General features: G+C 46.7%; 1 protein-coding gene and 2 long non-coding RNA genes across 3 annotated transcripts; all 3 read left to right on the forward strand.

The window, feature by feature from the left end:
• Positions 1 to 44: 44 nt before the first annotated feature.
• Positions 45 to 913, forward strand: LOC136451758 (uncharacterized). The gene is made up of 4 exons (XR_010758637.1): positions 45 to 57; positions 218 to 290; positions 376 to 542; positions 631 to 913. It is a non-coding gene; the product is annotated as an uncharacterized lncRNA (long non-coding RNA).
• Positions 914 to 1,015: 102 nt separating this feature from the next.
• LOC136451759 (uncharacterized) lies at positions 1,016 to 2,638 on the forward strand. The gene is made up of 5 exons (XR_010758638.1): positions 1,016 to 1,272; positions 1,350 to 1,558; positions 1,654 to 1,948; positions 2,151 to 2,234; positions 2,359 to 2,638. It is a non-coding gene; the product is annotated as an uncharacterized lncRNA (long non-coding RNA).
• An 8,244-nt stretch (positions 2,639 to 10,882) lies between these two features.
• LOC136451760 (alpha-1,3-arabinosyltransferase XAT3-like) lies at positions 10,883 to 13,990 on the forward strand. The gene is made up of 7 exons (XM_066452451.1): positions 10,883 to 11,304; positions 11,396 to 11,479; positions 11,587 to 11,673; positions 11,793 to 11,933; positions 12,042 to 12,125; positions 12,301 to 12,408; positions 12,584 to 13,990. The coding sequence occupies exons 1-7, from the start codon at positions 11,130 to 11,132 to the stop codon at positions 13,795 to 13,797; spliced, it is 1,893 nt and encodes a 630-aa protein (XP_066308548.1). The 5' UTR covers positions 10,883 to 11,129; the 3' UTR covers positions 13,798 to 13,990.
• Positions 13,991 to 14,749: the final 759 nt, after the last annotated feature.

Here is a 14,749-nt window from a genome sequence, read left to right on the forward strand (position 1 = left end):
GGCAAGTGCGGTAGACTTGGCCACAATTCACGAAGTTGCCATTGGTAGATTAGTGAGGTGGGACTATTGGTTGATTTTATTATTTTATATTTGTCATATTCATTTAATTAATTATGCATGTCTCAATTTATGCTTGTATTTGTGTCAGTTACTTATACATTTCTAAGTTCATGTTTCATTGTATATTGAAATTCTAATTCATTCACTTTTTTTCTAGGATGGAGTAATTCCACCTGCTCGACCCGACGTACGAGGCGACCCACCGAGGACGTCTCATAGCGCTGGGGCAGGTAATAATCTTTAAGTTTTGTTCAAAATTTGATGAGCATACATGTGTTCATGAAGTAATAGGAGACTATGTTTTATTCGATGCAGGACCTTCCGCTCCTTTATCCTAGAACCCACAGTGGGTTCTTGGACATGCGGTACGACGACAAGTATACTCTTTTTCTGCAAAGAGCTGGCCTGGATGTCATCTCTTTTTAGGTTCGTTGTGGGTTGCCCAAGTTCAACTCAGCGGCCATAACTGCGTTGGTTGACAGGTATTAAATTGAATCATTCCTCCATTCATGGCCATTTGTTCATGTGATTGACTTTTTGACAAGTAATCTTGCTTTGTCTTTAATATAGGTGGCGGCCGGAGACTCATAGCTTCCACCTACCTTTCAAGGAGATGACAGTCATGCTCCAGGACTGTTAGAAGATGCTAGGCCTAAGGACTCACAGCAACCCAGTCACCGGGCAGTGCAGGTCAGAGGGCTGGAGAGCACGAGTGGAGGCCTTCCTTGGGCATAAGCTTGGCGAGCAAGGGGCTCGTACTTCTGGAGTTCCCATGTCCTGGCTACGGGAAGAGTTCGCACAGTGCCCTAAGGAGGTAGATGAGGAGACAATTGGGTACTACTGCAGGGCATGGATCCTACACCTGTTTGTCTGCATTCTCTTCCTCGACGCCACTGGGACCAGGTAGGTCACTACAGCTAGGGCTCTGTAGTCTTGTGTTTTCTATATCGGCAGCTATACGAGGGGTGTCGTCGGTCTTCGTCCAACCCATCACTTGGTGGATGCGTGTACCTATTATAGCTGTGGATGTGGGCTTGTCTTCCAGTTGGCCGTCCAGAGGTTCTGCCTCATCGTGAGTGGTTCCAAGGTCAGCCGCCAAGTCGGCAGCCGATGTGGGCGTACCTTTGGGACCAGGTCAGGGTTCCGTACACGTGGTTAGACCGGACGTACATTGAGTTCACGAACGAGCTAGACACGCTGATGGCGTCTAGTGTAAGTAAATTTTATTTTCTATGCTGCTTTGAAAATTATTAGTATACCATCTAACATTCTTTTTGGACCTATTGTAGGTGGAGTGGGAGCCATACGGTGGAGAGGGCGCACTTCCTTTTCAGTTGAGCAACGTTTGTGGGTTCGACGACAACTTCTATAGGATGAGGTGCCCTCTAATCTGCTTCTATGTTGTTGAGTTTCACGTGCCAGATAGGGTTGCACGCCAATTTGGAGTGAGACAGCTTTGGCCTATGGCTCTGTTCTCGACTGACGTTGACTTACACAAGTAAGTGTTTTGATATTTCAAATGTCTCATGATGGTCCATTTCTATTAATATGGTGACATGTACATGAATTCAAGTAATGATGACATACATACAGGTTGGATCATCAGAAGAACAAGAAGATTTTTGACTGGGAGAGGCACCACCAGTCCTTCATTGCGCAATGGGAGGAGATGCACGACAACGTGGATGGCAACAACAAGCCACACACGAACCATGAGTTCAGGCGGTACCAAGCTTGGTACCAGCGTGCGACATGTTGCAGGCTGAGGGTATAGTGGATAGAAGATGACTACGCCGACATCGAGTCCTCCGATGATGAAGACACGGTGTACAACCAATCGACTCGTGCAGGAAGGCAGGTGGAGGCAGGACCGATCTTGGACAGAGTGGTAAGCCAATTGCCTTATTTTTCTATGTTAAGTTGCACAACAGTACATTAGGCATTCTTGGACCGACATTAGGAGTTATCTATTTTAGTTAGTGCCACCTTTGAGCTGTATCACCCTTATAATACATTAGATTCTTGTATAAAAGAAAACCAAACCTATTGCTATATGTTCAGAAGTATTATTACTGAGAACTTTGTTGCAGGGCAATACACTCAAATGCTTAGTCGAAGAGATTGAGCGCATTCGGCCGACAGTCAGTGACGACTACATACTTGGCTTCCTTGACGTAAGATTAAAAATATTCTTTCAAACATATCATTAATACGTTAGATTCTTTTAGTTAACATAGTTTTGTAAAACAAAGGCTAGTCACGTCATCTACGCCGTGCGGCTGGTCATTGTGGTTGCAGGACAGACACGATGCAAGACGTGTACGTTCCTTCCGCACGTAGAGGAGGCTTGGGTTCCTCTAGCCAAGCAGCTACAAGGAACGGGGACGAGGACGAGGAAGACGATGACGACGACATGGATAAGAGGCACGAGGAGCTTGTCCCCTCTCAGCTCCATGATGCTCCCTCGATTCATCCTACACCGCCTCTAGGCACTAGGCGACGCCGTCCGCGTGACCCTTACACTCTAGGTACGAGCGCTCTGGGTCACAAGGGTAAGGGCAAGAGTAGGAGGTAGTGAGGGATTTGGTACCTGTTAGTATGCACTATTAAGGATTTTGTATTTACTTTTCTATAACTATTTAGGACTGTATGGACATTGTGAACTATTTGAACTGTGCAGGACATATTATGTTGGTTGTGATATTCGTTGTGGTTGCATTTTGCTCCTTGGATGATTAAATGTTTGGAATATATAATGATGTCTCTGTTTGTAACTGTGGATGCTCACAAAACACGGGAAACTTTTGTGATTTTTTCCGTGAAACATTAATCATACTACACTGCTACAAAGGCACAAATGTAGTACACAGATTAACTATAAATTTATTAGAACGTGTATAATCCAAACGTACCGTACATACGCTTTATAGATGAATCTAGGGTTACCAAGCAACAGTGAATGAATCTATGCTTTTTCATATAATAAAAATAGACTTTTCAGATATAAGAACAACATCGATTTATCACATCACTGACATAGTACTAGCATGCAAGGAAGCACAACTCCACTCTATCTCCACCATCCATCTTATGACTGTTTGATCCAAGGGCCGAGGTGAAGAGGCACACGGATCGCTGACATGGCACATTGAGAGGCCTCCATTCCTCGTCTCAACCTATAAATAACCATGCTGTCTAGCAAACTCACGCATCTTTTCTTTGTGATGTTTAACGAATAGATTGACGTAGTCACTCTTCCGTGCAATTACTTGCCTCTTCTTCAGTTCATCCAAGAACTTAGCTTGACCATCATAACATTTCCACCTGCATTTCCTAGTGCTCTGTTCAAACGACAAATTCTATCATATATGTCTTAGCAAAAGAAACAAAATACGATTTCATGTTTACCACAAAAAATAACTAACCTCATCATACTCAACCATATGGCTGCAATAATGACCTATTCTAAGCTCCAAAGGGACTAGGCCATAGTTAGATTTAACACCACATTCGCACATGACAGGAGGTGCTTTGTAAATTACCCTTTCTTTCTTCTTTTCCTTAACCTTTCGCGGTTCTTCCGGCCATTGGTTCTTAGGACCATACAACCACTCCTTGAAATGACACTTCGCCATTGAAAACACCTAAATAAGTAGACATTAGTACATGAACACATATAGCTCAACATTTCAACACATACACTTTGCACTTACTTCATGCTTGTTTGGACACACAAACTCCAACGTATTCTCAAGGTTTATCACAGCTCGATCTCCATAATCGCACAGAGGAGGTTCCTTGAGTCGTCTAACTACGGCTAGGTGCTTCTCCTTAGCCGTCATTGGCGGAGGGTTAGGGGGGGTGGAACCCACTACTTGAAGTGCTCATGTGGATGTCTCCCTCTAAACCAATCATTGAAAAGGAGGTACCTAGGATCAAACTTGTCTGCACCATCGATCCACTGAAAGAAAAAGCACCTCTCATGGTCCTACACAACGAGATTCCAACAAAATATTAGTAGCATACTTACACAAATAAAGAAAAAGGATAGTGGAAATAATTTCTTACATTAAAACGACTGCATGTGTAGAAGCAACGCGCTGCTGTGCTCGGATGTTTCGATTGAAAAACATGGGCCGGGAAACCACAGTCACAGTTAGGGACAGAGAGGTTAGGAGGGACGGGGGCATCTTTGCTAGACGCGTCGGGGTATAATTCTCGAGGACGACCCCGTTTTCACCAAAACTCCTCCTGAAACATTTCTTGCATCTAACAAAATGGATGTAATTTAACAAACATAAATCAAAACATCATAAATAAATGTCAATGAGAACCATAACTACAATACAACCAATTTCGTTCTAAGAACCCAAAGCCGTTAACATTAAACCATATACCTAGGGTTTCCCATTTGATGCACAACAATGAACCCATAATATAACTACATGCGCCTAGGTTTGCTAGCTTTTCTATGTCTTGGCATCATCCTACGGTTGTATAATATATATATTGATGGATACAATGAAACCCTAAGTGATGACGATTATTATGTTAAAAAATCCGACTAATACATACCAAATCGATGGAAAAAAAACTAGGAAGGGAGCAAGGATACCTTGCTCTCGAAGATGTACGGATCAAATCAAAGTTTCCAAGGTCCAATATGCCAATTCGTGAGGTAGGGTGAAGTGGGGAGAGAAAAAACCCGAGAGGGAGGAGAAAGAAGAGGAAGAACGCTCGGGCAGGAAGGTTGGCCGGGGTTAAATGGTAGTGAGCTCAGCGTCAGTCACTCTGGCGCCGAGCTCAGCGCCAGAGTGACTGGCGCCGAGCTCACTGCCATGTCATCTACCGTGCCCAGGAGCTTGGCGCCAGAGACGCTGGCGCCGAGACGTGTTAGCTCGGCGCCAGCACCAATGGTGCCGAGCTAAGGGTCCATTTTCTGAATTCTTTTCGCCAGGGGTCTATTTATGAGAAACTTTCAAAAAAGGACTAAAATGTAAAAAATTCGGGCAAGGAGGCGGTAAATGGAGACATGTCAAGTGACGGGCCGCTAAAAAAAAGGATGGGCCAGCGTCGGTCGGCCCAAGCACGCACACAAGCCCAACACCAAATACACCAGGTCCAGCTGGGTGTAGCCGTATCTGCGCTGGAGACAGAGGGGGGAGAAGATCGAAGACGCAAGGTAGGAGAAGGAAGTAGAAGGCCGGCTGCGTCCGGAGGGTGACGGCGGGGAGCGACGCGCTCACCTGGTCTTGTATATCTAGCCACTTAATCGTTGAATTCGTGTTAATCACTTGCCACAATTCGTTCTAAAGAAATGTTTGCAAAATTTTTCACTTCATTATCTATGAGTCCATATTTCAACCTCCAACTTTGACAACAATTTAGTTTTCAACGCTAAACTATGAATCCGAATACTGGACATGCTCTCCAACTATCAAAACTGAACAAATTAATCCTCTAGCCAAAGGTGGTTTTCTATTTACTAAAATAATATTAAGAGCTAGTTTAACATCTAAATTTTCGTAACTAATTTACTTCAAAATAAAAAATGAAACCAATACTTTTTTATAAAAAATGATATATATTTGTTGGTGCTCTAATTTGAACTCTTTGGATCTTATTTGTTCATTTTTATAGTGTTTCATTCCTTGTAGTCACGCCTGCTATTTATTTGATTAAAGTTTTGTACTCCTGCTTTTTTATCACCTGACTGGTTGATTGCATGATGTTTGGGGCATGCTTTGTTTGAAACTTCTAACCTATTTAGGCAATCAACATAAAGTAAAGCACTAACCGTGCAATATTTAGATAGGATTTATGCTGGAGTATGGCATATGTGAAATTGTTGTCTTCCATATCTTTCTATGTACTCATAGTCTGTCAAATCCTCTTGGTCGATCTCTAGGTCTTATACAATGCAAAACAAATTGAAATAAATAATGAGCACAACTACGAGCACAAAAGAATGAGAGTAGAAATAAATATGTTTACAATATTCTAAATAGATTACCAATAGATAGATAACATTCTAGAAAAAAAATTGTTTCTAATTTTATGTTTTAGAGATAAATCAGATTTTTATTATTTTAAAAATCAGGAAACCACCTTGATATGTTAGATGGCAAAACTTGTCCGATTCAATAGTTGGAGAGCCTCTAGTACCCTATTTCATAGTGCAGGGTTGAATTTGGACTGTCACGCAAGTTGGAGGTTTAAAATGAACTTTACCCCCCTTTTTAAATAAACAATTATTGAGAACTGCATCTTACAAGGGAACCACAAAAAGAAATTTCCCATCCTGTTCTTATAAATATATTGGACCATAAATGCCTATTCTTATTGACCATTCAAGCATATCATGTTGGTCACTTGAAACGATTTTTTTGGACTAAATTAAAAATTTTCTACAAAAAAAGGACACATTAAACAAACCTCGCTCTGTTAAGTTACAGACTAGATTTATGGTTCAATTCCAATCTAGCTACATATTTCACACCCTTGGATTGGATGATGGTGAGCGGCTAAAATATCAAAGTGGTGAATCCCTTGAAAGAGATGTGTACTCCGAATGAATTAGTATATATGCAGGCTATGTGTCGAGATCAGGTCAACGGCTTTGTTTGTAATATATAATACAGCAGGTAGCAATAATACCAGGATTATCGTGTCATGCATGCACGTTATTATGCAACAATTAAAAGAACAATCACCATGGAATGTACCATAGCAGTGCTAGCAAACGATCAACAAGTTCCCGTGCCAAGAACACTCCAAATTCTGGTATAGTACATTTGGACTGTTTGCCTCCGTGATCGATCAAGTTGTTAGTTATTCAGCCTGTTCGCTTGCTCGTATACGATCGTGAATTATAAGCTGGAACAATATTTTTCTTTCACACCAAATCAGCCAGCAGTAAATAATCCACGATCGTTTACGGCATGACGAACAGGCCGATTAATTGTTCAGGAAAGTTGTTAAGCCGGCCCTAGCTGATCTAGCTATGCCACCAACCAAACGATCAATGACAAGGACGTACCCTTTAGTTCGAAACCTTGCTGAAGCTTCAATTGGGAATAGTACGTATGGGCGTGGCATGGCTGCATACACATACACGCCATAATAAAGTATAAACACAGCTGTATATATACGATAGCCTTTATTCTGTATGTGCTGGAAGAATAAAGAGAGTGATGATGAATTGGATGAATAGTCCTTGAACAAAAAGGGAAACTTCTACGGACACAATAGGCATGCTACGTACGTACAAGTCGAACAGCAAAATAATCAAAAAATGAGGGAGTTGAGAGTGCCTGTTCAGAGGCCAAATAAGAATGATTAATTTGGATGTTGCATGTGAAGATTTTGGTAGCATTAGCATATAGCCGTAGCATCTGGTTCGATACAAAGAGTGTAATAATACAATGATCATACAGTGTGGAGGTTAGTGGTGCATCACTATCTGACCTTCCCTGTACAAGGAAGAATATCGCTGTCCACTGGCAAAGGACCGTATTCATGCATGATTCGTGGCAAAGGCGATGCGATGCGTGTGTCCAGGCATCCTGAGGCACGGAATATGTCCCCTAGCTAGTTGTTCCAATAAAACACGGAAACTGATCCGCTTCTTGTGCATTTTTCTTCTGCCAGGATGACCAATTGGAGGCCAGAAGAAAATCGCAAGGACATCGTGGCACTTAGTATGCCGAATTTTGTGTTGTGGTGTAGTGCAAGATTCCCGTCTGTTCTTTGGCTTCTGTGTAGCGTAGGTCCACTATCATGTTGGGGGAGCAATCAGACGTTGTCAATCTGAAATCTGCATGTGTCCGGATGTTCCTTGGATTTCTATGTTAAAAACTAGATCATCATTTCGGCGCTTTGTAATCTTCTCTTTAGAATTCCTCTCTCTTTTTTCAGATTTGGACGCGTTGGAAACTCATTCGGATGTCTTTTAGTAGCTGCCACGTGTTACATCCACTTTTTGTATGTGTGCATTTTTTTCAGTCCAAAAAACTGTTCTGGATACCACTTTTGTCGGTAGACAGTGTACTAAATACGGGTGTCTTTGTTTTCAGTGTACTAGTAGTGGTACCATAGTATGAGACCACGCCACACATGGCCGTTTTTTTTTTTTTTTTGACAATAACGCTGTACTCTACTACGGCGTTATTAGCGGGGATCAATATATCTGCCAACCAATCGTTGGAGTAATGATCTTATGGTATATAAAAAAAGGTCTTGACGTTCAGTTGTAAAGTTTCAGTATTCCGGTATTCTCCAAGAGTAACGTGTTGGGAGGCAGTTGTTCCCCTATAGACCGTCGAGGATGCCCTGAGGGTTTCGGGGTTGCGAGCTCTCGAAAGAAAATTAAAACCATATATAAAAGAATAATAATGAAATAACAATGTATTGATCTCTCTTTAATCTGTACAAACATCTTATTTATAGGAGAGGCTCCCAGAATTATAAGGTGACTCCCACTGTACCACTATATTCTTGATATATTTAGGGGTATAATAGTCTTTTTGCCTAGATCTTTCGACTTTCTGGTCTGTATGCTTGCTTCACGTTTCTTTAGTCCGAGACAAGTTGCAAACCTTCGGGGAAAACCAAAGATTTTTACAATGCTCGCCGTGTACCTTCAGGGTCCTCGTGAGAGTCTACGAGTCTCTCACAGAGTCTTTCGAGAGTTTCCAATCTTTGCGCCATTTTGAAATTTACCTTTGCTCTCTTCAATTTGTCTTCTCCTTGAAGGTTTAGGTTACCTACATAGATGTTGAACTTGACATATCTTCGCTGGTGCGAGGGAGCATAATGGACGAAGGGGGTGGTGTTTCCGAAGGCCTTGATCCCAACATAATGGTTGACATATATGCCTCTGTTGTAAAAGGAATATAATCTTTAGGGTTGCACTTGGTCAAAATTTCTTAAAATTGACTAGATTCTATAAAAAAAAATACGAAACATTTATATGTCCAAATGGATTTATTATGAAAACATATCTCACTGTTAATCTAATGGTACTTATTACACATTATAAATATTAGTAATTTTTGTAATTTGTTAGATTGAAAAGTGATGGAGGAGTACGTATTACTCCCTCCACACCAAAATAAATCGACTTCTAGAATCAACCAAAGTCAAATTATAATTTTACCAACTTTATAGGAAAGAGTAACAACATCTATAACACGAAACAATTTCATTATGAAAATATCTTTCATGATCTCTCTAGTGATATTTTAATTTGTCGCATAATTATTGATATTTTTTTATAAATTTGATCGAACTTAAAATAATTTGACTTGAAGACAATTCTGAAAGTTGATTAGTTTTGAGACAGAGGGGTAACATAGAAGTAAATACGAACATTGAATCTGCTGAGACAGATGATGAAGTTACTAGTGGACTGTCAGAGCCATTTGCGTTCAATTGGCTACGCCGTCGTCAACTCGTGGTGGCGATCCCGTCCCATGCGGTGTACATTGAATTCTGCATCTATATACATCCCTCGCACATTTGACTTGCCCGGGTAACGTGGATAATGGATCTAGGTGAAGAAACCTTTGGGTCTGTACTAGTACTAGTACTAGTGCTACAGTCTTAAAGAACAATCCGAACCCAAATAAGACGGAACTGGTTATACTGCAGTTGCCATTTATTTTGCACCCCGTTCTTCTGCTTCTGCATCCGAATTTTGATCTACCGGATCTAAATCAATAACGGCTGCGATCGTTTCTTGTCCATCCGGTCTCTTCCGTGTATGCCCGAAGAAAATGGGCTCAATTTGAACCACATGGGGATGAGGATTTCAGGATTTGTAGGCTGCGAATGGGGATGAGGATTTCAGGATTTGTAGGCTAGATAGAGGAAAAATCAAGACAGAAGTGGCTACGGCATCGCCTGAGAACTCAGTCATCTGATTATTAGGAAAAATGAAAAAAAAAAGAGCAGGTGTGAAGTGGCTCCCTAGCTACCCGATCGTCAAATCGCAGATTATTACAATGCGGAATTTTAAATGGTGAGACGACAGAAATCAACAGGGGCATGCACGCCATGGCGTCCACGCAAAACTGCTGCAGACGATCGAGTCACATGGAATTTTTTCAAGGCTGGAAGGAGAAAACAAATGGGCGCCCTGCAGAAATGCCTGCGACGAAGTAGAGTATGGTTGGGTCGTGCTCCCCCATCAAACATCAATGACAGATAGATGCCCCTCCCTCGACCTCATGTAACGATACTGGATGTATATTACAGGATCACAGAGAAACACAGGATAAGGTAGTAATAGATCTCGAGCAGCAACTCGCCGCCATCTCGCGCAGCAGCTCGCCTGTTTTTCGATTACAACCAAATCAAGTCTCTCCTTGCCTCTCTCCTCCTTTAAGTATCCTCACGTATTACAGCCGTAGAGAAACAACCATTCACCCGATGCAACGGGGCTTGGTCAGGTGTTCCATTCTGGGCCGTCGTAATGTGTGCTAGGCTTCCAAGTCTTCCTAGCTCTTGGGCTCTTCTCGGGTGTCGGCAGCCTGTACCGTGACACCTCACCTCACACACACGGCACACGGCACACGGCACACGGCAGGCAGCGCGCGCGGCCCGTGCCGGGTCCAATCGGCACGCGATCGGCGACACGACGGAACGTCGTTCACAGTTGGGGCGGGCAATGCAGCACGACACACTCGACTCAAGTCGGACGCTTCGTGTGTTACCAACCAGCCGCCCCGTGCTCCACGCACAGGCACAGCGCGCGGCGGCGGCCACGGCGGACGAGACAAATATATAAGCAGCTGTCAGCTCGTGCAGGCCCGTGATCCCGCTCGTCCATTGGCCAGCTAGCGAGCGGGCTACCACGACCCTAGCACTAGTAAAAGGAGACAACCGTAGCTAGCGAGTTCTTGGATCGGGCGACGACGCCGTTGGCTGGCCAGTGGCTACTCTCCCCTCCGGTCTTTTGCATCCTCACGCTACCTATTTGGAGGAAGAAGCATAGGCCCGGCCCTGGGCATCCTGACACACTGAGACAGTTGCGAGCAGAGCAGGCCAGCAGGCGCGTCCGACCGACCATGAAGGGCGGCGGCGCGGGCGACAAGGCCGGGAGGGGCGGCGGCGGCAGGCTGCCGCAGCCGCTGCGCCTCGAGTCGCAGCGGTTCAGGCTGCTGTCCATCGTCGTCGGCTGCTTCGTCATCTGCCTCGTCTTCCTCCTCTCCTCCCGCCCCGACGCCACTGCCTTCGACACCAGTCAGTAACTAACCTCTCCTCGCGACTTTGTTTGTTCCATGCTCGCGGTAGCTCTGCTCTGACGCATTCCACACGCTCCTGCTGCTTGCAGTGAGCCCCAAGGCGTCGCTGGTGGCCGCGCGCCGGCCCGTGGCGGTCAAGACCCTGCGGACCTCCTCCTCCGCCGCCGGCTTAGGTACGTACACGATTGCTCCATCAACTCGCCGCTCATGAAGTGATCTTCACGATCCTTTGCTTGGGCCCGTCGCGTCAACGTGCGTGCTTTTTGTCGATCATCATCAGGTGGAGATTTCCATGTGGACATCCTGCCGCAGCGTCATCAGGAGCAGAGCCTCCAGCAGACCGGCGACGACAAGACGGTCACAGAATGTACGTCGCCAATGGAGCCAGGCCCGACGCTTTTAGATTCTGCCCTTTGCTTGCCAGCATCGTGGTTTTGTTCGTAAATAAAAGATCTCGATTTTTTTTTGTAAAAAAAAATTCTTCAGGGGTCAGAGACACGGTGATCGTGGAGGAGAGGAGCGACGCCGAGACCAGCGAGGCAGAGCCGGAGGAGACCGAGCTCGACCGTGACGCCAGTGGCACTGCCGCGGCGTCGTCCAACTCCGACGACCACCCTGCCGCACCAGGTACGTGCCCACGGCCCACGGTCACGGGGCAACGACCGAGGCCCGAGGCTGTTCCACTTTCCACAAAGTGGCACGATGTGAACTTGACTAACTTGTGGAACGCGGCAGGTGCCGAGAAGGCGGTCCAAGCCGCCGCCGCGATCACCGGGCAGCCGGCCGCGGAAACGACGTCGACTGCGCCGGGCCGGCCAGGTCCGTGCTCTGCTCCCTCACTCGCTAGCTAGCCTAATTAACCGTCAAGTGATCCACCATGCCGTGCACGTCGAATCAATGACGGTCATCAGTCATCACAATTAATGGACGGGACGGGACTGTTACAGCATGTGTGCGATGTGACGTTCGTCTTTCCAATTTGCATCTTGTGCAGAGGAGAAGCCGGGAGCTGCTACAGGTGGTGGTGGTGGTCAGAGCAAGCTCCAGGAGCAGCCAGCTCGGCAACGGCAAGAAGAGGAGCGGCACGACGAGCCGGCACGACGTACGTGCAGTGGAACGGCGAAAGCAACGCCGAACCAAACCCTGTCAAAACTAATCTAATCGTCAACTTGTTTTTCTTAGCATTTTGTTTGAGCAAGAATCGTAGACCTGTCAGCAAGTGCATCATGGTGGAGCCTGATAACGAATTAACCAACGTAACAACACGACGCGTGCAGAATCTGGCGGGGACCACCAGCAGCAGCAGCCGCGCCCGCCGCTGTGCGACTTCTCCGACTTCCGCAGCGACATCTGCGACTTCGCCGGCGATGTCCGGATGGACGCCAACGTGTCGGCGTTCGTCGTCGTCGTCGACCCGGCGGAGAGCGGCGGGGGCCAGGAGCAGGAGGAGGAGCACAAGGTGCGGCCGTACCCTCGGAAGGGCGACGAGACGTGCATGGGGCGCATCACGGAGCTCACGGTGCGCGCGACGCGCGACGCGGCGGGCGCGCCGCGGTGCACGAGGACGCACACGGCGCCCGCGGTGGTGTTCTCCATCGGCGGGTACACGGGCAACATCTTCCACGACTTCTCCGACGTGCTCGTGCCGCTCTACAACACGGTGCAGCGGTACCGCGGCGACGTGCAGCTGGTGCTGGCCAACGCGGCGTCCTGGTGGCTGGTCAAGTACGACCGGCTCCTCCGCGAGCTGTCGCGCCACGCGCCGCTGGACCTCGCCAGGGCCGGCGCGGCACGGGAGGTGCACTGCTTCCGCCACGCCGTGGTCAGCCTGCGCGCGCACAAGGAGCTCATCATCGAGCGGGAGCGCAGCCTGGACGGGCTCGCCACGCCGGACTTCACGCGGTTCCTCCGCCGCGCGCTCGGGCTGCCCCGGGACGCGCCCACGCGCCTCGGCGGCGACGGCACGGGGAGGAAGAAGCCCCGGCTGCTGATCATCTCGCGCCACCGCACCCGGCTGCTCCTCAACCTCGACGCCGTGGTGCGCGCGGCGGAGGAGGTCGGGTTCGAGGCCGTCGTGAACGAGTCGGACGTGGCCAACGACATCTCGCAGGTCGGGGGGCTCATCAACTCGTGCGACGCGCTGGTGGGCGTGCACGGCGCGGGGCTCACCAACATGATGTTCTTGCCGCCGGGCGCGGCGCTGGTGCAGATCGTGCCGTGGGGCGGGCTGCAGTGGATGGCGAGGGCGGACTACGGCGACCCCGCGGAGGCGATGGGGCTCAAGTACATCCAGTACGAGATCGGTGTGGCCGAGAGCACGCTCAAGGACAAGTTCCCCAGCGGGCACAAGATCTTCACCGACCCGACGGCGCTGCACAAGAAGGGGTTCATGTTCATTCGGCAGACGCTCATGGACGGCCAGGACATCACCGTTGACGTCGCCCGCTTCAGGGAGGTGCTGCTCCAGGTGCTCAACAACCTCGCACAGTAGCCGCCGGCGTGCTCACTGATCAGCACAGTAGTACGCCTGTACGGCTGTACGTAGTATATACACACAGTTACACACTACTGCCTTGTATACGTACATTACTTTATTAGTTGGAACTTTGTATCATTGTTACGGATGGATGTAGGTCCCGTTCGATTCGCTGAAAAAACAAGCTAAAACATTATTTCGACTGATTTGTTGGGAGAGAAAAACATCGCTTTAGCTAAAAAAAAAAGTTGAAAAATATGAATTATAAGAGAAGCAAAAAGGGCCTTTACAGTGACACTATATTACTGTACAATGGAAGAGGGAAATCTTTGTTTGGGTGGATCGTGGAAGCAATTTTAGCATGCACTGGATTTGTCACTATTTTTAGATTAGGTGTGCATTTATTGTGGTCCCTATATGAAGTACGCACACTAATTTTTTTCGTTATTCATATCATATTTTATAGTGCATGACTTTTCTACATGTATATGTGGGACCGGATCACCATCGTGAGTCCATGATCAGCAGTTCAGCACATGTACTCATGCAGTACCTGAGAAATTGACAAACCTTAAAGTTCGACTACCGTCCAGTCTTTGATGATCCCATCCACTAATACTCTAGTTCCCTATTAATTCAAGGATATTTTGGACTGCAAACTATCATTGTGCATAGCCTTAGTCATGCATCACAGTTAAATTTTGGGTAAAAACTTCAACACTCCATTTCTTTCAGAAAACTTGCTAATGGAAGGAGCTAGTACTCCCTTCATTCCAAATTATAAACCGTTCAGGCTTTTCTAGATACGTTTTTGCTATGTATCCTAAAAACAATCTGGTTGTGGTGATGGCAGCCAGGCCGCTACCCCGACCTGCCAGTGACCACCCGGTCCTAGCGCCTACATCCACCGCCGCTGTTGACCTCTCAGCCCTGGTGTGACCGCCCCATGCTTCGCATCTCCCACGTC

The sequence above is a fragment of the Miscanthus floridulus genome, chromosome 5, assembly GCF_019320115.1.
Source record: "Miscanthus floridulus cultivar M001 chromosome 5, ASM1932011v1, whole genome shotgun sequence".
Lineage (NCBI taxonomy): Eukaryota > Viridiplantae > Streptophyta > Magnoliopsida > Poales > Poaceae > Miscanthus > Miscanthus floridulus.